The sequence below is a fragment of the Scleropages formosus genome, chromosome 3 (assembly GCF_900964775.1).
Source record: "Scleropages formosus chromosome 3, fSclFor1.1, whole genome shotgun sequence".
Classification (NCBI taxonomy): Eukaryota; Metazoa; Chordata; class Actinopteri; order Osteoglossiformes; family Osteoglossidae; genus Scleropages; species Scleropages formosus.
The window spans coordinates 4,946,874-4,970,485 of record NC_041808.1 but is presented as its reverse complement, the minus strand read 5'-3'; the positions used below and the strand labels follow the sequence as shown (position 1 = coordinate 4,970,485).

The window sequence follows — 23,612 nt, the reverse complement described above, 5'->3', positions numbered from 1 at the left end:
GTGTGCAAACATGCCATCCCTCCTTAGCCTTGGACTCAGTGATTCTGGGATAGGTCCCAGAGTGCAACTACCCCGATCAGGACAACCGGTTATCAAATGTGAGCCTGTGACTGAGATCTTCCACCAGTGTGGGGCCAGCTTGAGAAAATACCTCTTCAGTTCAGGGATGTAAGATGCAAATTAAATGACTGTTGAAAGACTAGGGAAAAATCAATATCAACTTTTCTTCAGAGTTTATGATATATACTAATATTATATTAATATATAATTTTTTTAGTAAGTACATACATTACTCATTGATCCATAAAATATATGTATATACCCTGCATTTACAATACTTAGATATACTAAACTATAATACAATACAAATATATTCAGTATATTACAATATACTACAATATACTGAATATATACAGTATATTGCTTTCATTCTGCCATAAGGATCAAAACATTAGACGTCATTGCCTGTGGGGTTTCTGGGAGTTTTTGTCGACATCTAGTGGCGAAGAATTATAACTTCACCATTGAGTTAATTTTACTAAAGCAATTCCTCTTTTATATCTTTTATTTCACAATTCGTTCGATTTTTTTAGGCCTATTATTATTATTATTATTATTATTATTATTATTATGCCACTTCAAAGAGATTTAAGTGCTCAGCTCTAACAAATGTATGCATATAACAGATCCTTCAGGACCAGAACTGGTTAATAAATAATTACGTTAATAACTAATAGCAAGTGGAGGAAACAACGCCAATATAATATTTTGGAGTATGATTTAAAGCATGACATGAATAAGTGTGTTACTAGTCATTTAAATAAGCATCAGTGCTTATAGTATTATTACTCGGGTATTAGAGAACCAACCAACTTTACCACATTTACGACGGAACATAGTTTTACCATGTCTGTCATTTTAGTAAAAGGGTGTGTTTTTAAGTTCCTGCCTGTGTATATGTGTGGTATAACGGAGTAAAGAGCGCGCTTAAGCAATAGAGAAAATAATAAGTATTAAATATTTCGCCTCCAAAGGGGTGCGGTGGCGCAGTGGGTTGGATCAGGGTCCTGCTTTCCGGTGGGTCTGGGGTTCGAGTCCCGCTTGGGGTGCCTTACGACGGACTGGCGTCCCGTCCTGGGTGTGCCCCCTCCCCCTACTCCCTGTGTTACCGGGTAGGCTCCGGTTCCCCGCGACCCTGTATGGGACAGGCGGTTCTGAAAGTGTGTGTGTGTGTGTGTGTGTGTGTGTGTGTGTGTGTGTGTGTGTGTGTGTGTGTTTTTCCTCCTGCATACACCTGCGGAGGAAGTTGTGAGGAAGATGAACAGAATAACATTCTGAAGAAGCGCAACGTGTGTGATCCAGTCACACCTGTGTGACACTTTTCCCCGAAGAATTTTTTTTTCTCTTATAATTTGTCCCTAGTAAGTGTGGCATTTTATTCAGAGTCGCTTCCCGTTGTCACATCAGCTACATTGCATCCATCCCGCTACACAGTTCTGGGTGTCAGGTGCGCGATCCTTTGCGGCGTCACTTCGATCCGCTGAAAACGGGATTTCTACCCCCCCCCCCAAACATTACAGCATCTGCGTGTCACGTCAGCGCTGCCTGTTTCTGCAGCGCGGCTTTTCCTCGCACCGCAATCGCGTCCGCAAATATATCATCATCATCATCATCATCATCATCTAACTGGAAACTGTGTCGTCGCCTCCGCTCCCAGCCAGTTTTGTCACGCGTTGCGGGACGTCGCGCGGCGACCGGACCTTCAGCAGACCCCCAGCAGAGGCAGTCCTCCCTGCCCACGCGACGGATGGAAAAGTGCGAACGGCGGGGCGACGGGGGGGGCACCGCTGTACGGGGGCAGCAGGAGGGCTGCGAAAGGCGCGGGAGCTGCAGCGCTTCGCAGCATCTCTGAGACCCGCAGAGAGAGACCAGCAGCAGCGGAGAGACCAGCAGCGGCAGAGAGAGTCCTGCAGTGCGGCGGAAGTGGGACACTGGAGGAGGTCAGGGTGTCCAGTCAGTGCTGGACCACGTGGACAGAGCAGCGCAGGGACTGGGAGGACAAAGAAGCTGATCTGCATCACTTGAGCCTTGAGCTTTTTTTTTGAATAAATGAAATGGATGGTTCCTCTGGCACTTTGGGTGAGTTTTCCCCTGACACTCAAGGTTTATCTGGTACTTTCAGTGGAATTCGAAGAAATTGCTGGTTTCTCACGCACTTCTGGGTTTTTGGTGACACTGATCTTTCTTTAACACTTTTTGTGAGTTATAAAGAAGCTGGTGGTTTCTCAAGCACTTGCACTGCAGTTTTATGGGAACTAATGGTTGCTCAGGAATTTTGGGTGAGTTCCATCTCCTACAGACCCTCACACCACAAATCCAACATCAATCCACTGCACCAGGAGCATCACGAGGACAAGGCATGTGATCTAGAGCATCCAGGATGTCACTCTTCTCCACATGCACCATTTAGGGGTTGAGGTCTGACAGTGTCCTTGGGGGGGGGGCGCTGTGGGGCTGCATTCTTACTCTTTGGATGGCAGAGAATCATTTCCATACCATAGATGATAATTGTCTTTTGACTCACTTATCAGACTTTGTTCTCCAGAGTGAGTTGCAATGTTATGATACATACAATTAGTTACACATCTGGGTAATGTTACTGGAGCAGTTTAGGGTAAGTACCTTGCTCAAGGGTACTACAGCTGGAGCTGGGATTCAAACCTGTAATCTTTGGGTCCAAAGGCAGGAGCACTAACCACACAACTACCAGCTGCCCTGCCTTTTTATTATATTTTGGAAAAATATCTGGAAATATCAGCAAAGTTGTGAGGGGTGTTTGTGTTTATAAGAGACACGTGACAGTGCTCGGAGAGGCACGTCGGTCGCATTTTGATGACCTCACCTGTGTCAGCATGCAGGTCTGCACTCCCTCGACCTCACTCCGTTCCACAGCGCAGTGCAGACATGAGATAAATATTTCATAGGTTTGTGTTCTGCAGATCTACAAGGTACCTGGTGCTTTTAGTTTACAATGTGCTGGCAGGCTGTTTTGTTTCCATGGCAACTGGGTGGAAGATCAGGAGTTAACATTGTTTACATGGGGGCCAGGTAATTTGAGAAAAGGTTCCCACGAAGGACTTGATGTGGGTTTTCCCCTGGTGACCATGTGGCTCTAGAAAAAGGAGTGTTTCCATGGAAACCATGTGGACATATGGAGGAGGGTTGTTGCCATGGAGCTCAGATGGACAGTGAAAAAATGTGTTTCCGTGGTGACTGAATCCATGTGTAGCTACTCACGCAGCTCCCCCCGCACCCTCCTCTGTTTCCTTGGCCAGTTTGTCTTCCTCTCTGGAGGAACTCACTGGACTCGGATGTATGATGAGAAATCAAACAGTTTTGTCCCACAGGAGGTGGAACTGTAGCCATAGTTCTGGTCAAATTGTGAGTTATGGACACTGTATTTCATACAGTGCTGTTAGAAAGTACGTGAACCTTATAGGGATGGTAATTATTCTTGTTTAAACTATTAAAGTAAAATTATAAAATAAATAAATGGTTTTGACTTACACACCTGATTCTACTTACCTACTTGGTTTAACCAGTGAACTTGGGCTTCAGTTATTTTTGCACCTGCACTGCTTTTTGTATTACATGCATTAATTCCTCTGAAACAACATATGGAATTGGTCATTACACACCTATTATGTCACATGAGAAGCAACGATTCTCATTAAATAACCACACACACACACACACACACTTTCTGAACCGCCTGTCCCATACGGGGTCGCGGGGAACCGGAGCCTACCCGGCAACACAGGGTGTAAGACCGGAGGGGGAGGGGACACACTCAGGACGGGACACCAGTCCGTCGCAAGGCACCCCAAGCAGGACTCGAACCCCAGACCCACTGGAAAGGAGGACCCGGTCCAACCCACTGCGCCACCGCGCCCCCCGTATTAAATAACCATTTCATGATAAAACTGAGATACAACAGGGGTTCACATACTTTCAAGCGCCTGTGTACGTTCTACATCGAGTCTGTTTCTTTAAAAAAAAAGTGCAGCAAGAATGAACGTGAGAGCAACCTGGGCTGTTACCCTATGATGTTCTAAAACACACTGCTGACGCTCAGTCGTTTGGTGCAAGACAATGTCCGAGATTACCCTCGGGGGTCCACATCAGACCACTTCCTGGTGTTTACCCCCCCAGCCCGTGATCGCGCCCTGCTCCATTGTTACCATGCTGAGAAGGATTTCCACCCGGGGAGAGCGCTCTCTCTGCTGCCAGCTCTCGGTTGTTTTATTCCAGAATCTGACTTCCCTTCTCCATCTGGGTCAGTTCTTTCCCCAAAACGCCCCCAATACGCCACCCCTGCCAGTCCTGCTGCACATCCAGGTAACAGAGAGGAGGTCAGATGCTCAAAGTATTCACGTAAAAATGTACTCAGTCTCAGCGGGTTGAGTTATGGTAATATTGATGTGACTATATGGCGATATCCTATCATTCATCTGGCTGCTTGTCAGAAACATGTCGAATGTCTTTGACTCGGTGTATTGGATGTTGGTCTTTTGCCTCTCTGTGATGAAGTCTTTTTGTGGTGCTTCGGTTCACCTGGGTAGTGGTACTAATCAGATTATCATCAAATGTGTCAGACTGTTAATCAGTTTTGGCACTTTCCTCGAATGGACCCATTCCTTACACCACCTCGCACCCATACGACCTGCCTTTCACCTCTTCTTCATTTAGACCTGGCCTCGCCTTCGTCTCCCTCCTCCTGATCTTCCTCTTCATGCCTCTGCGCTCAGCTGAATTTACATGGAGGTCACTGCAGTTTAAAGAGCAGGCAGAGAAGCTTTAGGCTCCCTGAGCCAGATTGCCTTCCTGCCTCCCTCCCTCCCTCTGGGCTGGATGAGGGTGAGCGAGCGTGGGTGTGTCCGGGGTGGGAGAGAGAGCAGAAGGCTCGGAGCGGGGGGAGGGTAGCGCACACACGGGAGGGGAGGCGCAGAGACACAGCCGGGGGATCGTTGTGGGGGAACGTAGCAGCTGGGTAACATGTTTGGGTCGAGTGGAGTGTCTTGGTGCCTCTCGTAACTGCAAGCAGGACAGCAAGATGGGTCACTGAGAGACACTGAGCTCTGACGTGCGCACACACACACACACACACACATACACACACACACACACACACACACACACACACACACAGAGTACACTTCACAGTCAGGACCACAGACATACACACCCCGTCTAGTCAGGGTACTGTTTGGACCCCATCAACGAGGAGCATGGAGGAACAAAGCCGCCTGGCTTCAACTACGGGTGCGAGACTTCCCTACAACCACAGCATCACGGGTAAAGACCACTGTTACCGTGCAGGAAGTGGCAGGAGGCATGATCTGATGGGCCTCCTTTAGGTTCTGCACTAAGAAGAGCTCTGTGGAGGTTCTGTACGCTGGGCTGGAAAGCTGGTAGAACAGACTGCGCCAAGTCTGTAGATGGTACTGAACCAGTAAACTGTACTTTACCTTTACTCTACCTTGCATCTCAAGACTGTACCTTTACTTTATCTTGTGTCTGTAAACTGTAGTCTACTTTTACCTTGTGTCTGAAGACTACTGCACTCACTGTTGTGTCTGTAGACTGTAACCAAACTTTATTCTACCTTGCATCTTAAGAATGTATTTAATCTTTACTTTACCTTGCACCTGTAGACTGTACTCTCTTTACTCTACACTGTCTCAAGACTACACTCTGTCTATATTTGTCATTATTTCTGTACACTATACTCGACCTTTAGACCATGTTTGAAGACTCTAGTCAACATTTCCTCAATGTTGGGTCAGTCAGTACACTGCACTCTACCTTTACCATGTATTGTGTTTGGGGACTATATTGCACCCTTACCCTACACCATGTCTTTAGACTGTACTCAGACTTTACTCTACACTTTCTGTAGACTGTATGGTACCTTTATGCAGGTCTGAGACATACAGGGCTCTGTGAAGGAAGGGAGGACTGGTGGTTAGTTTTGTGGTACCAGACTGATCACACAGCAGCATTAGTGTATCATTCTTGATGGTTGGATGCTGTGGTGAGCAGTTCCTGCAAGACTCATTACTGTTCTTCTGCCTTTAGTATTTGTGTTGGCAGTGAGTGCTCTTGATGGGAAGCTTGTATTGATGATGGGGGGGCGGTTCATGAGCTTTGAGCTTCCCATTTACAGAGATGGGGTTGGTGGGTGGACAGATAGTCCCCAAAGTACCAAAGCAATGCAAGAGTAGAAGAGCTCTCCAGTTTTATGTGTGGGAGACAATGGGCTCTTAGCACTGTGACATTTTTATGTGCTTGCATTTCTGAAATTGGCTGCCACGGTGGAAGGCGTCATGGGAAAACCAGCTGCCTGTATTGATTGGTCCCAGCTGCCATCTAAGAGAAGCTATTACACTGCAGACTGAGAAAGATTGGATTGCTACATGGCAGATTCATCTGTCTACAGGTGATGGAGCTGGAAAGAATGACTCAAATTCAATTTTATCTGAAATGAAATCCATGTTGTGATGCGCAGTTGTGATGCACGGTCCCCACGTGTTTGTATATATCTTGTCGATGACTAATTTCTCTTTTCTGAGAAAACAGGACGATGTTCAGTGTCAGGTGATTTCCCCGGCATGCTCTCTGAGTGTGAGACACACGCTGCTCAGGTTCAGTTATTTAGACCAAGTGATTTCATTTCATACAGTGCTGGGACAACCAGCCCCATAATTTCTTTTTATCGTCGAAGGAATATCACTGATTTGAAACACCGTTGAACATTTCTTTCCTGACTCAATAAAAATGTTTTTCCAACAGTAAAAAAATAATTACATGGCAGTCAATGCTTGAGATTGTAGCAGGGGACTTTTTTTTGATTCCTCAAGTCTGTTACACTTTATGGAATATGCTAAAATAGTCATTTTCTTACATCGCTGCGTGTTTGTTGAGGAGTGATATTATGCTGCAATGTTGGATTATAAATTCATAAAGTCATACTTTAGTGTTACATTACTGAGCCCTTTTCAGGAATAGGTGAAATATTGAGCTGGAAAAGGGGAAATATATCATATGAATTGATCAAATACAAGTACATAAAAAGGTAAAATACTGCAGTGTTGCATCATGAATGCATGCAGTCCCGTCGTAGGTGAAAATTGGTTACATAAGGAGTGCTGCAGTAAGCAGTCCTGTCTCTGTCCTCCCGTCTTGTTCTGTCCTCTCTCTCTCTCTCTCTAACACACTGCTCCTGGCAGTCAGCATGGTCCAGCAGTTGGAGATCCAGGTGGTTGCAGGTTCTGTTCCTGCCAGAGGATTGCTGAGCATGTAGAGACTATGGAGAGTCCTTGGGGGAACCTGAGATGATATGTGTGTTTGGACGAAAGCTTAATGACTATGAGAATGCCCCGTAACATAGACTTTCGTGCGTCTTTCTCTCTGAAGATGACAGCATTTCGGCGGCAAGTGCCTCGGACGTGCAGGACCGCCTGTCTGCGCTGGAGCTGCGGGTGCAGCAGCAGGAAGATGAGCTGACGGTGATGAAGGCCGCTCTGGCCGATGTCCTGAGACGTCTGTCGCTCCCTGAGGGGCCTGTCCCTGGCAGGAAGACCCCCAGCAAGGGTAGGTCCCACCCACACTCCCACCCTGAGTCCATCCCTGCCCAGCACTGGGTTCAGCTCCAGTCACAGGATTCGTGGAATAAACCATCGCACTCCACAGACTGCGTATATGTGTGTGTCCAGTGTCTCAGTACAACACCCTCAGTGTGAGTTGAGCTTAGCAGCAAGGCATTTTGGTCCCAGCTACCCAGCTCAACCAGGGTAGGCGTGACGTTCCATGTCGATCTTTTCCTGTCTGCTGTCACAGATTTAGCCTCTTTAGCTTATTATGCTGTCACCTCCGGAATAATCCCGTTACCATGGCAGCATCCCTGCTCCCTACTGCGCCACACGTACACGGTGTGTGTAGGAGGTTGTATCATGGCACTGTTGTAAACCCTGGGGTGTGCTGATCGGAATGTAACTGTGTTATTGACTTTAATAGCCCGTGTGAATAATCAGTGTCACCACCAGCCTGTGTCACACAGCACTTTGGCTCAAGTCGACCATGAGCTGGAATTAGCAATGGCTCTTATTAGCTGTGTCAAATGTGCCCAACCCTGAGTCTCCTTCACCAGATCTCCCATAAGTCATGTTACGAAATGAGCCTTGCTTCCCTAATCGTCTCTCCTTACATCCTGACAATACGTGTGGCTTTGGGAAAAACTGGTTGTCAGAAACCTGGCTCTCTTCCTTCTTCTGCTCTCCCTCGACTCTGCATCTTTCCTGTCTCCTGAGTCCAGCTGCTTCCAGACCCCTGTCCTGAATTTCCTGTCTTCTCACATCAGCCTTCAATCACATAATACCGGACTGGGACATAGAGCATCAGCAAAGAATAGACGGCCAGCATCTTAAAACAGATATGGATTTGACACCAACAGAAACCGATTTATCATTCCTACTGACGTTAATTACTATGTAAAAAATATGGTAAAATCTGTACCGTCCAAACCTCTGTCACCCCCTACAGGTCAGAGCATGCTGCGTGAGGCCTACTCCATGTCATGCATCGCAAACGGGAGTTCCGTCGGCCACAAGCTGGGTCACAGAAACGGCTCCTCGGTGTCCCTCATCCGGAAGGAGACGTTGTCCTCAGCAGCCAAGAGGTGCAGTACATCACTTACAAACACTTACATGTACATCTGTACTGTACAGAGATATGCATACTCACCTTCTCAAACAGGTACACGCAGGAGCGCAAGCAGAGTTTGATGATGAAAAGGGGCAAGAAGGGGAACTGTCAAGAGGACAGTTATGTATGCCGTTTCATGTTTGTCTTAGGTACCTATGTAGGGTGGATGAAAAAGCTGTCACAGGTCTACTGTCACAAACATCCTTCCTTATTGCTGGAATGGCTACATGATGATGATCTTTTTTCACTAGTCCATCGATGCTTCAGGAATAAATTCCTGGTGTATCTGGAGTAAACCATTCCTGTATGTCTTACAGCAACCCAGAAACAGAGAAAAACAAGCGTTCAGTACAGGGTCGCAGGATGAAGGAGAAGCTATCAGCCTACAGTGAAGCCCCATCAATGCTCAAGGCCCTGCCCCTTTCCCCAGTCCTATCCCAATCACCAAGGCATTTCCGAGAACCCAGGAAGTCTTCACCAGCCCAAAGGTTTCTCAGGGCCTCTGCTTAACACCTTTGGCACCCTCCTCACAACTATGCCAGAAGACTACTGTCTTCTTTGTTCCTAATCGCTTTTGAGCTTCCTTTTCCACCCCTTGGTCTCGCTGAAGAGATTGAGTTTGAGTAGATTACATTCCCCTGGTGAGAAAAAAACCAGTTCAATTAAGCATCAGATCAATGTTACCAATCCACCTTTTCTGTCTCTGTCTCTGATGTACTATTTCGCACTGTGGCATGTTTTCTTCTGAAGGTTGGACCTGTTTCTTCTTTGGTCTCACAGTGTATGTTCTCTCTGTGTAGGCCAAATACTGAGATGCTTGATCTGTGACGGATCCTTTTCTATTCTGTTGAACTTGCGTATAAGGACAGAATTGCCTGCTTCTCTTTATCTCACATCAAAAATGAAATTGAAGCTCTTGAGCTTCAACGAAACAGTTCTCTCAAGCGCTGAGGGATCTATAAATGCAAAGTTTGGTACACATGTATGGGTTTACTTGTGTTGCTTTATGTTTCTTCTTGGAAAAAGATCTCTCTGTCAAATGAACACATAGTAAAGGAGACAGTCTTAGAAATGGCATCTCTGTGGCTCATCTCCATTTCTCTGGCAAATTCTACTCTTCCCCTCTTCCCCTTATCTCTCCCTCCCTCTTGTTTCTGAACGCATGTGTGGGATTTGGTGGGTGCAGCAGCAGAAAGCGGGGGTCAAGGATGGAACGGTCGAAGAGCAGCACATGGGAGAGGGCGGAGGAGAGCCGGGGAAAGCTGGTGAAGGCGGCATCAACCTCCAAGCTCTTGGCCAAAGGGACGAAGAGCATGGAGAAGTGAGTGTTGATCTTCTGGCTGGTACCCTTCTTCTGGCTACTGAAGGGGAACTATGTATGTTTTGGGGGTGCTACTGAAGGATTGATGGGTGTGTTGTAAGTTTCTGGAAGCTTCGCTTGGAGGGAGTCTACTTTGTCATGGAGTTGTTTGTTAAAAGTTGGTTGTTGAACTTGCGGGAATGATGGCTCTATCTTTAACCCCTGTACCTTCTCCTGACAGACCTTTTTTCTCCCATTGTTCCAGGCACTGGGACCCTGTGATCAGTCAAGGTGAGATAGCCCCCAAATTCTCTTCTAGTGGCATTTTTAGATTTCATAAAGGCCTTCCACTCGCCTCCTTCTGGCAATGTGGGACCATGTCACGGTTTCATTTAACTGTAATGATTTAGTGGTTATGAAAGTAGAAGACTCTAAGGAGTTGTCCATTTTTCTTGAGATGTTCTCTGTTGAGGATTCTTAGTAGTAAGGATCAAATATGTCTGTTATAGGCTTATGATGTCACTTTCTCAAACTTGCTTTAAGTTTTTTGGTGCCCTCAAAGAGAGAGTGTACCTTCTAAATCTGCATGATGGAAATTGGAAAGATTTCTTTAAGTGCACTGATGTTTTATCAGCCTCCTTGAAACACCTGAAGTGTAGAGGCTTTAACACTGTCTCAGAAAGAACCACAGTACATTACACCATTTCATTGTCAGCTGGGTTTGGTTTTTAAGTTATTCGTGTGTTTTTAAATTACATTAATTAATCTAGCTGACACTTCTCCAAAACGACTTACAGCATTAAGGTACTTATAAGTATTTGCCCATTTATACAGCTAGGTGATTTTTACTGGAGGAATTCAGGGTAAGTACCTTGTTCAAGGGTACTACAGCTAAAGGTGGGAATCAAGCCTGTCACCCAAAATTGATTGTGTAGTGGTTAGTGCTGCTACCTTTGGACCCCACAGGCCATAGGTTCAAGTCTCACCTCTAGCAGTAGTATCCTCGAGCAATGTACTTACCCTAAAGCTTCTATAGTAAAATTACCCAGCTGTACAAATGAATAAGAGGTATAGGTAGATTAACATTATAAAAGCATCAGTAAATAAACACTTTTCCCACAACTCACTGACTGACAGATGGAGACCATATTAAGATGTTCATCCGAGGACGCCCCATCACCATGTCCATCCCATCCAGTGTGGAGAACTATGAAGATATCTGTGTGGAGCTTCCATCAGAGACACTGAAGCTGGAGTGGGTGTATCCTTGTCATTTGAGGTTTCTCTTCAACCTTCATCTTTTACTACTGGTGTCTTCTTGCCCCTTAACCCACTTCCTCCAGGTATGGCTACAGGGGTCGTGACTGCCGAGCCAACATACACCTATTGCCCACTGGGGAGGTCGTGTACTTTATTGCCTCAGTAGTTGTGCTCTTCAACTATGAGGAGAGGACACAGCGCCACTACCTGGGACACACCGACTGCGTCAAATGGTGTCTGACACTTTGCGCCTTAAGTCCTTTGTCCTGCTTACCCTTCTAAGGCTCACCTCCGTACCGCTCTCCACTTTTCTAGCCACTTTTCTGTTCTTCTTCTTTGCAGTAATCTTCTCTGCCCTACATGCCCAAAGGGTCATGGCAAAATGAGTGCATGTGTTGTTAAATAATGCACACATTTGTGTAATTTATTTAAGCAGCATCTTCTCACACTTGCTACCTCGCTTCATGTTGCATGCTGAAGTGTAGCTCTGTCTGACATCTTGTAAGGAAGTCAAATTGTTTGTGTCAGTTATATTTAAGTGGGGGGTGCGGTGGCACAGTGGGCTTGGCTAGGTCCTGCTCTCTGGTGGCTCTGGGGTTCAAGCCCTGCTTGGGGTGCCTTGTGACAGACTGGCATCCCATCCTGGGTGTGTCCCCTCCCTCTCCAGCCCCATGCCTTGTGTTGCCAGGTTAGGCTCTGGCTTGCTACATCCCTGCCCAGGACAAGTCACTTAGGCCAGTGTGTGTGAGTTGTATTTGAGGGATGACTGATTTCACATAGGGGTGGTCTGAATTCATCCAATGTATGTCTGCAGGTGGTTGCACTCTAACATTTCTTGTGCCATCTCTCTAATTCAAATTGATTCTATAATGGGTTCACTCTTGTGGGTTTGTGAGTTTCTATACCCCATACACAATGTATACAACCGCTTATTCTGAGCAGGTCACGGTGAGCCAAAACCCAACCCAGCAAGGCTGAAGGTGGAAGGGATGCCCGTCCGCCACAAGGCACCCCCAGTAGGGCTCAAACCCTAGACTTACCACGTAGCAAGACCCAGCCAAACCTGCTGCACCACAGCACCCCCCTTAGTTTCTATACCAACTAGGAGCATTTAAGTGCTCTAATGGGTTACGAACGTCAAGTGTGGTGAAGAGCATTCCTGCATACCTGCTCTGTTGTAACTGTGGCTTTCCTCTATGTTTCTCATAGCCTTGCTGTTCACCCTGATAAGATTCGCATCGCCACTGGACAGACTGCTGGAATGGACAAGGATGGAAGGGTAATTTTCTGTACCAGTTGAAAAACAGACCTGTCATATACATTGGAATGAATAACATTTCTGGGATGGAAATAGCTAGCTGTGGGAAAATGCTGCTAACTGTAGCTAACTGCAACAAACTGTTGCTATATATGACTAACTGCAGCTAACTGTAGCTGCTTTTGCCAAATTGCTGCTAACTGTAGCTAAATGCAGTTAACAGCAGCTGACTGCATCTGTCTGATGCAAATTGCTGTTAACTGTGTCCATTTGTGCTAGACTGCTGCAGACTGTGGCTAACTATTGCCAGCTAGGCTAAATGCTGTTCACTTTGGCTAATTATTGTCAGCTGCTGATAACTGCTGAACATAAATTGAATTCAGTAGTTAAGGAGACAAGGTGTATGGGAGAGAACTTAGAGACAATTGAAGGGAGCAATGAGGCTTGTTTTCTAGTGGGACTACTATAGTTATTGATAAATTAACAGTTTTTAAATTCATCATCTGTTGCCAATGTGCTCCCCATTCGTAGCCTCTGCAGCCCCATGTCAGAGTTTGGGACTCGGTCAGCCTGTCCACCCTGCAGGTCATTGGGCTTGGAACCTTTGAGAGAGGAGTTGCAACGTTGGCTTTCTCTAAAGCTGTGAGTCTTTGTGTCTCACCTGTCATGCTTGTCATTGTGGGTCATGAGACTGAGTGTGAGAAACCATGAGCTCCTACAGGGCATTCTTACAGGCCAGGGAAAATGTTGGTATATGTGTGTATATTTTGTATGTGTATATGAACACATCTTCTTTCTACCATCATACACAGGACTCAGGCAGCCATCTAAGTGTCATTGATGACTCCACTGAGCACACGCTGACTGTGTGGGACTGGCAGAAGAAGTCCAGGATAGCTGAGATTAAGGTACCAGTGATTATGGTGATATATATGTTCATCCATGTATGATCAGACCTTGGATGATTGGATATAGGAATGATCGGACAATCCAAATGCATCATAATATTATATTTAAATATATACACACACACACACACACACACACACATTTTCAGAACCGCTTGTCCCTTACGGGGTCACGGGGAACCGGAGCCTACCCGGTAACACAGGGCGTAAGGCCAGAGGGGGAGGGGACACACCCAGGACGGGACGCCAGTCCGTCACAAGGCACCCCAAGCGGGACTCGAACCCCAGACCCACCGGAGAGCAGGACTGTGGTCCAACCCACCGCGCCACCCTATATATTTAAATATATTTTCCAGAATTTTTGAAAAAAGGAAAAAAAATGGCAAAGAGGAACACAAATTGTTAAAAAATATTTCTATAATATTTTAAGTGAATTTCAAGCATACCGTTCTCATTCAATAACATGACACATTGTGTAGAATAGGCATGCATTGTAGTTAGGAACTTGGCAACTAGGCAGGAGAAACACATACTCAAAGCACTGGGTATAGTGTATTTGGACAGGCAGGTTGTGTTGGTAACAATTAATGAGATTTTGCCTTGAAGTATACCTGTAGTGTACTGCTTTCAGAGTCAGTGACAGTATCCCCCAGGAGTGGCTCCAACTGCTTTCCAATGATGAGAAAGAGACCAACCTTGGAGCATGAAGAAGTGCGATCAGGATATTCTCAGGAAAGTCAAAATGAAAGATGCATCCAGGATGTCATATGTACTGTAGATGTGGATGTGAAGTCCCAACAGGAGCTTGGAGTACAGTAGACCTGACAGACTTGAGAACAGACACTTGGAAGGTCGGGGAGATTCTGTAATGAGGCGATTAAAATCGGTACGTAACTGGATTGATTCTTTGTATCACCTTAGATTGACTGATGTACTTAGGACTAAGCTTCTTAGAAGAGAGTTTTGAGTTTAATGTCACGTGTCAAAAGTAAGACTCTCTGACTGGGTTGGTACAGTATCATGTGTCACTTTTTATTAACTTGATATATCTGGGTCCTCATAGATGAAGATCTTAGCAGATGGACATGGACTGACATTCAGGAAGCCTCACTCTCAGCAGTACTATAATCAATGGAAGGAGTGCACTGAAGATGGGGGTTCAAGGAAATAAGTGTTGTTGATATGCTTAGACACATTAGAAAGGAAAAAGGTTAGTGGAGAAATGCCAAGGGGAATTTTTGGTGAACTCAGAACAAGGAAGGAATAAGAAGAATGAACAATGAGAAGGATCAACTGACAAGCTTTCGAGAAGGTGCTAATGACAAATGTGTCCAAAGAAACATGAGTCCAAGCAACTTGGGCATGCACCTTTGCATTTGTACTGTGAGCTGTTCAGAGTAGTAGTTGGGGTTCTGTTGCATTTGGCCCTATGGATATATTAAGTGCAAGTGGTGGTGAAAATCTGGGTTGAATAGTGAATGAGAAAGTGGTTTCTCCCATGAGAACCTATAGCATCCAGTCCATTGACCCAGCCTGGTTCATGGGGTACTAGGAAAGTTCCAGTTAGAGCAGTATTCACCTGGACAAATTCCACTCTATCAATATGATGGAATTTTTTGTCATAAATACATGGAGGCTTGGACTTATGTACTCAAGAGTTTATTAACAACTGAAGTGTACAGTTAGTGATACATGAAGACTCAAACATCAGGTCTTGCAGATGTGAAATCTTGGAGATATGGAAATACTGAAGGTAAGTTCAATGGCTGAGGTACAGAAACACACTGGTAACAGGAGTTTGAAACATTAGGCAGGAGAACCTGTACTTGAAGCACTGGGTATTGTGAACTCAGACGATAAAATCCTTGTGTGTTCAGAGGTGGCCTGTTCATAGTGGAAGTGGAGACTTGTTGTGTAATGTTCCCTGCGTATGCGACAACGATTTTGGGCAAAATACAGTAGCTGGTTAAAAATAGGGGGTGCGGTGGCGCAGTGGGTTGGGCCGCAGTCCTACTCTCCGGTGGGTCTGGGGTTCGAGTCCCGCTTGGGGTGCCTTGCGACGGACTGGCGTCCCGTCCTGGGTGTGTCCTCTCCCCCTCCGGCCTTACGCCCTGTGTTACCGGGTAGGCTCCGGTTCCCCGTGACCCCGTATGGGACAAGCGGTTCTGAAAATGTGTGTGTGTGTGTGTGTGTGTGTGTGTGTGTGTGTGTGTGTGGTTAAAAATAACCTCTTTACACTTAAATACTTCAAGTTTTTCAAAGCATACAGCTCAACAAAGAACACAATACTTTGTCTTTTTTTGGGGTCCATTTCCACCTCTCTGGGCCCCAGTATAAACCCCAAAAATTCCACAGGGTCATTATGAAATTAACACTTCTGTCCTTTCACAAATAACTTATGCTGTAATAGTCTTTTCAACACCTCCATGACATGCATCGCATATTCCTCATAAGATTGAGAAAACACTGTAATCGAAATAGACTAATATACAATGATTTATTTTTACATTTATCTCTCCTTCCCTTCTAAAGAGATTTCACAGTACCTCATTTATGAAAGCCTAGAACACAGAGGGTGCATTTGCCAGACCAAATGGCATAATGAGATACTCATAATGTCCAAGGGTGGTGCTAAAAGCTATTTTTCATTTGTCCCCCTCCCTAACCTGAGTCAAATTAAGTGCTCCAGAGGTCTAATTTATTGAATGTTTTTGCCCCAGTAGTTTTTTCCAGAACCAATGTAATAAGAGGTAGAGGATGAGGGTATTGAATAGTAATAGCATTTAGCCCACAATATTATTAAATGCACAATCAGTAAGGAATCATCATATAGGCTGTACGTCACTGGAGAAAAGCGACATCATTTTTCATTGCTTTGGAGAAACACATCTGCTAAATGAAAATGTAAGGTGCTTTGGCAAGTGCCACTTTTATACTTATTCCCCAGACTTTCCTAGACTGTCAAATCATGTTAAAAAAATCACATATATGATACATTGGAATTCTTGGTGAATTGCATGACCAGACCCTCCTCCACTCATTTATCTGGTCATGCGAGGACGAGCTATACATTACTCTACTGTTCTTCTTTATCCTTGTGTCTCTGTTCCGTTTCTTAGTGGCAGGACTGTCAATACGTCTGTTAGTGATTTGTTTACTCATTAGACAGACTGCCCATGTCTCCACCCCCCCTCCCCACAGACCACAAACGAGACAGTGCTGGCAGTGGACTTCCACCCCACAGACACCAGCACCATTGTCACTTGTGGAAAATCACATGTCTTCTTCTGGACCTGGAACTGCTCGTCACTAGTCCGCAAGCAGGGCATCTTTGGGGTGAGGATAAATGATGAAGCCTCTATCTCTGTTTCTTTGTCTGTTTCTCTCTCTCTGTCTCACACACATGCTCAGTATCTCAAATATTTTAATTGTAGAGCAGTTTCTGTCCTAACTCTCTCCTCCTAGAAATACGAGAAGCCGAAGTTTGTCCAGTGTGTCGCTTTCCTCCCTAGTGGAAACATCTTGACAGGTGATTCGGGGGGGATTCTGCTGGTGTGGAGCCGCAGCACTGCTATGGATCTTGCTCCAGGGAAGGGTCCAAAAGGTACTTACACGACAGATTGTACTATTCCCAGATGACCTTCTAAGGGAGGATTTCCATGAGGTAATCTGGTTCATTCGTTCTTCCTCATTCCTCACTTTTCCTATTTCCCTCCCACCCAGTGAACATGTTTCAGATCAGTCATCAGATCAAGGCTCACGATGGAAGCCTGTTTACCATGTGCCAGATAAGAAATGGGATGTTGTTGACAGGAGGAGGAAAGGACCACAGGATCATCCTGTGGGACCATGACCTAAACCCGGAGAGGGACATTGAGGTGAGAAACAGTAACCTCTGAACTATACCAAGGTCTGATATCTTACATTTTAACAGCCACTTACTTTAGCTCTTTCTCTGCCCTTGTAGGTCCCTGACCAATATGGAGCCATCCGTGCTCTGGCAGAAGGAAAAGGAGATGAGTTTTTTGTTGGGACATCTCGCAACTTCATACTGAGAGGAACGTTTAATGATGGCTTCCTGGCAGAAGTACAGGTGAGGAGTTTGACTGTCCTCTCTAAAGCTGTCAAAACAGGGTTTGCTATTTTTTCACATGTCAAACTGGCTCTGGACTCCATCTCCCATCAGCCTGGTAGAGCAAGCTTTTAAGAATAGCTGATAGCATCGTGGTTAGAGTTACTATCTCCAGCTGTAGTACCCTTGCGCAAGGTACTTAGCCTTAATTGCTCCAGTAACATTACCCAGTTGTATAAATAGGTAAATAATTGTTAGCTTGTAACTGTAATAATTTTAACATTGTAAATTGCTTTAGAGAACTGTGTCAGATAAATGTAAATGTAAGAAGCTCTAACAGCTATATCCATAGAGAATAACTGGTGGTTTTCCGTGCCTATTCTATTAAGTCTACTGAGTCCTCTGCATCACAGTAGTTGCTCACCCCATCACCTTTCTTGTCCCTAGGCTCACACAGATGAACTGTGGGGGCTTGCCTCGCACCCTTTCAAGCATCTATTCCTCACTTGTGCTCAGGACAGGCAGGTGTTCCTGTGGAATGCTGTGGACCACTGCCTGGAATGGACTAAACTTTTGGATGTAAGCTCGTCATCATTCATCTGCACTGCATATTGGGAGTACAGAGACATGAATGAGCATTCAAAATATAAAGAGGCTGAATCAGTTCCACCGAGTTAAATTCAAACTCATAAAAACCACACACACACACACACACACACACACACACATTTTCAGAACCGCTTGTCCCATACGGGGTCACGGGGAACCGGAGCCTACCCGACAACTCAGGGCGTAAGGCTGGAGAGGGAGGGAACACACCCAGGACGGGACGCCAGTCCGTCGCAAGACACCCCAAGCGGGACTTGAACCCCAGACCCACCGGAGAGCAGGACTGTGGTCCAACCCACTGCACCACCGCACCCCCCCTCATAAAAACCACTTCTGTGGTTTTCTTAGGAAGTTATTCCCCACTGTATACAAACACACATTTTCTGAATGGCTTGTCCCATACGGGGTCGCGGGGAACTGGAGCCTACCCAGCAACACAGGGCGTAAGGCCAGAGGGGGAGGGGACACACCCAGGACAGGACACCAGTCCGTCGCAAGGCACCCCAAGCGGGACTCGAACCCCAGACCCACTGGAGAGTAGGACCCGGTCCAACCCACTGCACCACCGCACCCCCTTATTCCCCACTCTATTCTTCTGCATATGTCTTTGGGTTATGAACATGGTGCGAACACACAAATTCCACACACCTAGAGCTGGATTTGAAGCTATGTCCAAACAAATAGCTTCTGGGAGCTGGGAGGCATTGGCTTTATCCACTGTGCTGCTTAAAATACTAAAATTACTGTAAAATACCTATAAATTGCTGTCTGCATCAGATTTCTAAATTTATATCTTTTGTTGCTTTTTGCTGATCAGCATTTTTAACTCATATATATCAATGTAGCTGTTGTTCCTCCAGTTGTCAGTTTTCCTCTATTGCCTCCATTTCTTCTCCCCCTCCACCTTTTTCTGACTGCTCTTTCCTCCGTATCTCTCTGCCTGTCTTTCCCTGATGTTCATCCATGTTTCTCTCCTTGTTGCCCCAGGAACCAGGGCACTGTGCAGATTTCCACCCTGGTGGTGCTGTCGTGGCTATTGGGACTCACTCAGGAAAGTATGTTTGTGTTTCAGTGATGATTGCATGGTTTGGACTAAATGGTCCGTTTACTCTGTGGCCTCTTTACCTTTGACCCTGACACACATGTTGGTGACAGGTGGTATGCTTTGGATGCAGAGACAAGGGACCTGGTTGCTATCCATACCGATGGTAGCGAACAGCTGTCTGTCATTCGTTACTCCACAGGTAGGTGGAACCAAGTCATGTTAAGCAGCTGTCCTTCATTTGTTACTCCACTAGTAGGCAGAGTTTCACTCGCTGCCTCCACCCTTAGCCTCCTCTTCTCTGCCCTCATAGATGGCGCACTACTAGCAGTGGGGTCACATGACAACTTCATTTATATCTACACCGTTTGGGAGAAAGGGCGACGGTACAGCAGACACGGGAAGTGCGCCGTGAGTCAAATTCTGCATAAGCTGCAAATGACTGTCCATTATCACTTATTCCAGTATCATTAATAAAGCACTGATTTAAGTCTGCAGTCATATAAAATATAATTATGAATGACGTTCCTCTCTGTGTCTAACTTCCTCAGGGTCATTCCAGCTACATCACGCATCTTGACTGGTCCACTGACAGCACCTGCATCATGTCCAACTCAGGAGACTATGAAATACTTTACTGTGAGCAGTCAGCTGGTTCACAGCTCCTCATTCTCTCACCTCCATTCACAGGGATGGTCAACCAGATCAGTTAATCTCCCTGTGTTTAGAAACACCCACCCTAACTGTCACTTCACCTGGTAGTCTGGAGAGACTATGAGAGAGAGAGATTAGTTCCAAAAATACTTTGTGGTCATTAATTCTTCTCAATCTGATCATTCTGTCCCCTTGTTAACATTTTTTTATTTTCAGGGGACATTCCAAAAGGGTGCACACTGATCAGGAACCGCTCACAGTGCAAAGATGTGGACTGGGCCACTTACACCTGTGTGCTGGGATTCCAGGTGTTTGGTATGTCTCCATCTGGCTTGTTTACTGTACGACCAGTGAAGGCTCAGTTATCGGTATCCTATTGGCATACAGCACTGTGCTGGTACCCGTTGAAAGAACCAACAATATTTTTTCTCATCTGGGTGATTCTTAATTAATTCCTGTTCCTTGATACAGGTGTATGGCCCGAGGGTTCCGATGGTACAGACATCAACGCCCTGGTCAGGTCTCACAACCGCAAGATACTCGCGCTTGCGGATGACTTCTGCAAAGTGCACCTGTACCAGTACCCCTGCTCCCGGCCCAAGGCATGTCAACCTTTATGTGCAGCTCAGTGCTGACAGGATGCTGAATTGTCTAAAATGAAGTTGAAAGGTCAGTCAGCTTTTCTACCTGTCTGATTTTCCATCCGCAGGCTCCGAGCCATAAGTACAGCGCCCACAGCAGTCATGTGACCAACGTCAGCTTCCTGTATGACGACGGCCATCTAGTGACCACAGGGGGCAAGGACACCAGTGTGATTCAGTGGTGTGTGGTGGAGAAGAACCATTCATTGGTCTTGGGGGAGGGCCTTACCTTGGGATTGGGGGAGGGAGTAACTCAGAGACCCTCCCACTGGGGTGGAACTTCACACACAGAATCCACCCAGCAGCGCAGCTTGGTCATTCCCACTAAGCCCAGACCAAATGAACAACACAAACTCTCTCCTGATACCCCGCCGACTTCTGGCAGCACACTAAGTGCTGAAGACAGCCTGGAGCAGCGGAGTGATGACACAGCCACACCAGTTGATGAGCATGCTCCTTCCCTTCCCTTGTAAAGTGCTAGAGTTTGCTGCAGTGACATCTAGTGGCACCTGGATGTCACTGCAGTATAGTGGGCAGCTGCCAACCTACTTTTAGAGATGTTGGGAGAAAACATTAATTACTCATATTGTTGTGACATGAACAGCACTGATGAGTTTGTTGAGAGAGAAGGAAGGGGAAAATAACAAATACACAAAGACATGTTAAAGCTGAGATAAAAACACCAGTAAACACAAAAATCCTCTTGTACATGTTCCACTGAGATAACGCTTTATGTCCTGATTCAGTTTTACAGATTGATTCACTGTCGGGTGTATCGGTTCCTCCGAACTCTGAATATAGCAAGTCCGAGGTCACATGCATGACTCTTAGAGGGCAGAGGAATGCATTTTCTCACTCTGGAGTCATCTTCACAAGAGAACCTTGTGGAAAACAAGGAATAACCTGTTGGAGTCCAAGACTTTTGTTGCTTTCAAGTGGACTGATTCAGTTACTTGAAGAATCTCCAGTCTCACTTTCAAGCAGATGTGGGATGAAATATGGATCTGAAATGAGGATGAGGAGGAGAACAGACACAACAGGCATGTGGAGAGTAATGTCAGCATATAACATAAGGCAATGACAGCATAAAGTAATGTACAACAATGAAACTTACCATTTTTATTATGCATCTGGAAATGTCAGGAGATAATTGATGTTATGAAAACTGCTGAAGTCAAGAGAATAACAGAAATGTGTTTTAATGGCTCATTTGTACGGGTGTGATCTGGAGCATTTATTGCACTGAAATTTAAATGGTCAAACAATCTCAAGGGTAGACTTTTATTTTCAGATGGATCTTGTTTATCTTATTAATTATTTTCAAGTAGAAATTGAAGTATTCAAAAGCTACACTTCTGCAAACCATAGTCAAATAAATTGCCAAAAACAGTAGTTATAGACATCTCCACCATGATGGCATTTTAGTTCCAGAGACCTTCACTGGACAGATCTTTAGAGCTCCAAAGTTTCTTCCATCATTTTTTAAATAAGGAGAGAAATGTGGAAACAGTTTATCAGTGAAAATGTCTTTAAAAGTGTTGATGTGTGACATCTCAGTGGGGTTGAAGAAGGACGCCTTCACCGTGTCATAATCCAGTTGAACCTGGATCCTCTGGGGTTTCTTCTTCAACATAAGATGTGCAGCTGTTGAATCACAGGCAACATCTGCATCCTCACTCCTCAGAAATAAAACCCAGAATGGATTCTTGGGTTTGTATATAATGACTCCCTTCCTGTTGATGGACTCTTTCACCAACTCCAACAACCCATGCAGGTATGTTTTCCATTTTCACCTCTGAAAACACACGGGGAAAACCTCTCTGTGCTGTAGGAAGCTTCCGTTTGACATCAGTGTCTCTCATACAGGTTGGATCATCAGAAACAAAGCGATTCGCTTGCAGGAATAGTAGCTGAGGAGATATTCGTCGTTTCTTTAGCAGTATGGGTTTTATGGGGACGGGTCACTAGCCCGACACCCAACCCTCCTCCTTTCTCATCCGGGTTTAGGACCAGCAACGGCGGAGTTCTAATTTTGTGCTTTTACATTTATTTATTTAGCAGACACTTTTCTTCAAAGCGACTTCCAGTGAACTCTATGTAGTGTTATCAGTTCACACACCTTATTCACCAAGGCGACTTACACTGCTAGATACACTCCTTACAATGGGTCACTCATCCATACATCAGTGGAACACATTCTCTTTGTCAGTCACACACTATGGGGGAACCTGAACAGCATGTCTTTAGACTCCCTGTGGCCTGGGTGCCGGCCGGTCCAGGTGGTCCCTCTGAAAATCAGAAACAATTACAGGATCCAACACATCCTGTGCCAGCACCCAGCACTGCTCCTCCGGACCATATCCCTCCCAGTCTATGAGGTACTGCAATTCCCCCTGCCTGCAGTGAGAGTCCAGGAGTTCCTGGATGGCATAAGCCGGGCCCCTATCAACTTGCATTGGCAGGGGTGGTGCCGAAGCCATGGGTGGTCGGTAAAGGGACATAGCACACGGTTTCAGGAGAGACACACAAAAGGTCGGATTCACCCGCAACTGTGGAAGCAACTGGAGCCTATAGGTGACCGGGGCACGACGGAACACCTTGAACCGACCGATATACGGGGAGCTGAGTTTATTAGCCGGCAACTTCAACCAGAGATCCTTCATGGACAGCCACACTCACTGACCGGGCAAAAAGGAGAGTGGATGCAAGTGGTGGTACGCTTGTTGTTTGTACCTATGGGTACAGCGTTGGAGGTTGTCCTGGATGGCTTGCCAGGTGTCTGTGCTGTCATTATATCAGGTGTCCACAGCCAGTACGTTGCTTCAGCTGGGGTGCCAAGGGAACAAAGAGGGGTGTATTCAGTCCAAGGTAAGTATCGAGCCCACTGATGTTGTTTGGAGAAGCAGTAACACCGCAAGAAACGACCGATGTCTTGCTGCAGCCGCTCGACCTGCCCATTGGCTTGGGGGTGATAGCCCGATGTCAGACTCACCAAGACCCCCAACTTGTGCCAGAAGGTCTTTCAAACCTGGGCTGTGAACTGGGGCTCCTGGTCTGAGATGATATCCTCTATAAAGGGAGCTCTGTAACTGCAGAGAGGTGCGG

The 23,612-nt window shown here is 45.9% G+C and overlaps 1 protein-coding gene across 3 annotated transcripts; it reads left to right on the top strand.

The window, feature by feature from the left end:
* The first annotated feature begins 1,582 nt into the window (after positions 1-1,582).
* Positions 1,583-22,198, top strand: LOC108932634 (echinoderm microtubule-associated protein-like 4). 3 transcript variants are annotated; one of them, XM_018749174.2, is made up of 22 exons: positions 1,583-2,139; positions 7,477-7,653; positions 8,602-8,737; positions 9,950-10,084; positions 10,329-10,354; positions 11,201-11,324; positions 11,407-11,556; positions 12,533-12,602; positions 13,113-13,223; positions 13,394-13,489; positions 16,691-16,825; positions 16,955-17,093; positions 17,213-17,367; positions 17,457-17,582; positions 18,009-18,140; positions 19,158-19,225; positions 19,326-19,414; positions 19,526-19,623; positions 19,764-19,851; positions 20,083-20,181; positions 20,338-20,468; positions 20,576-22,198. In XM_018749174.2, the coding sequence occupies exons 1-22, from the start codon at positions 2,115-2,117 to the stop codon at positions 20,978-20,980; spliced, it is 2,715 nt and encodes a 904-aa protein (XP_018604690.1). In that variant the 5' UTR covers positions 1,583-2,114; the 3' UTR covers positions 20,981-22,198. The 3 variants fall into 3 exon arrangements, with proteins under 3 accessions (XP_018604690.1, XP_018604689.1, XP_018604688.1); XM_018749173.2 differs by lacking the exon at positions 1,583-2,139 and adding an exon at positions 2,273-2,339; XM_018749172.2 differs by lacking the exon at positions 1,583-2,139 and adding an exon at positions 5,182-5,355.
* Positions 22,199-23,612: the final 1,414 nt, after the last annotated feature.

Bases quoted from the DNA above. Each gene is read 5' to 3' on its own strand.
- LOC108932634 (XM_018749172.2), top strand. From the start codon at position 5,289: ATGGAGGAACAAAGCCGCCTGGCTTCAACTACGGGTGCGAGACTTCCC. The intron at 8,738-9,949 runs GTGCAGTACATC...TGGTGGGTGCAG, and splicing joins TTGTCCTCAGCAGCCAAGAG to CAGCAGAAAGCGGGGGTCAA. The intron at 10,085-10,328 runs GTGAGTGTTGAT...CCATTGTTCCAG, and splicing joins GGGACGAAGAGCATGGAGAA to GCACTGGGACCCTGTGATCA.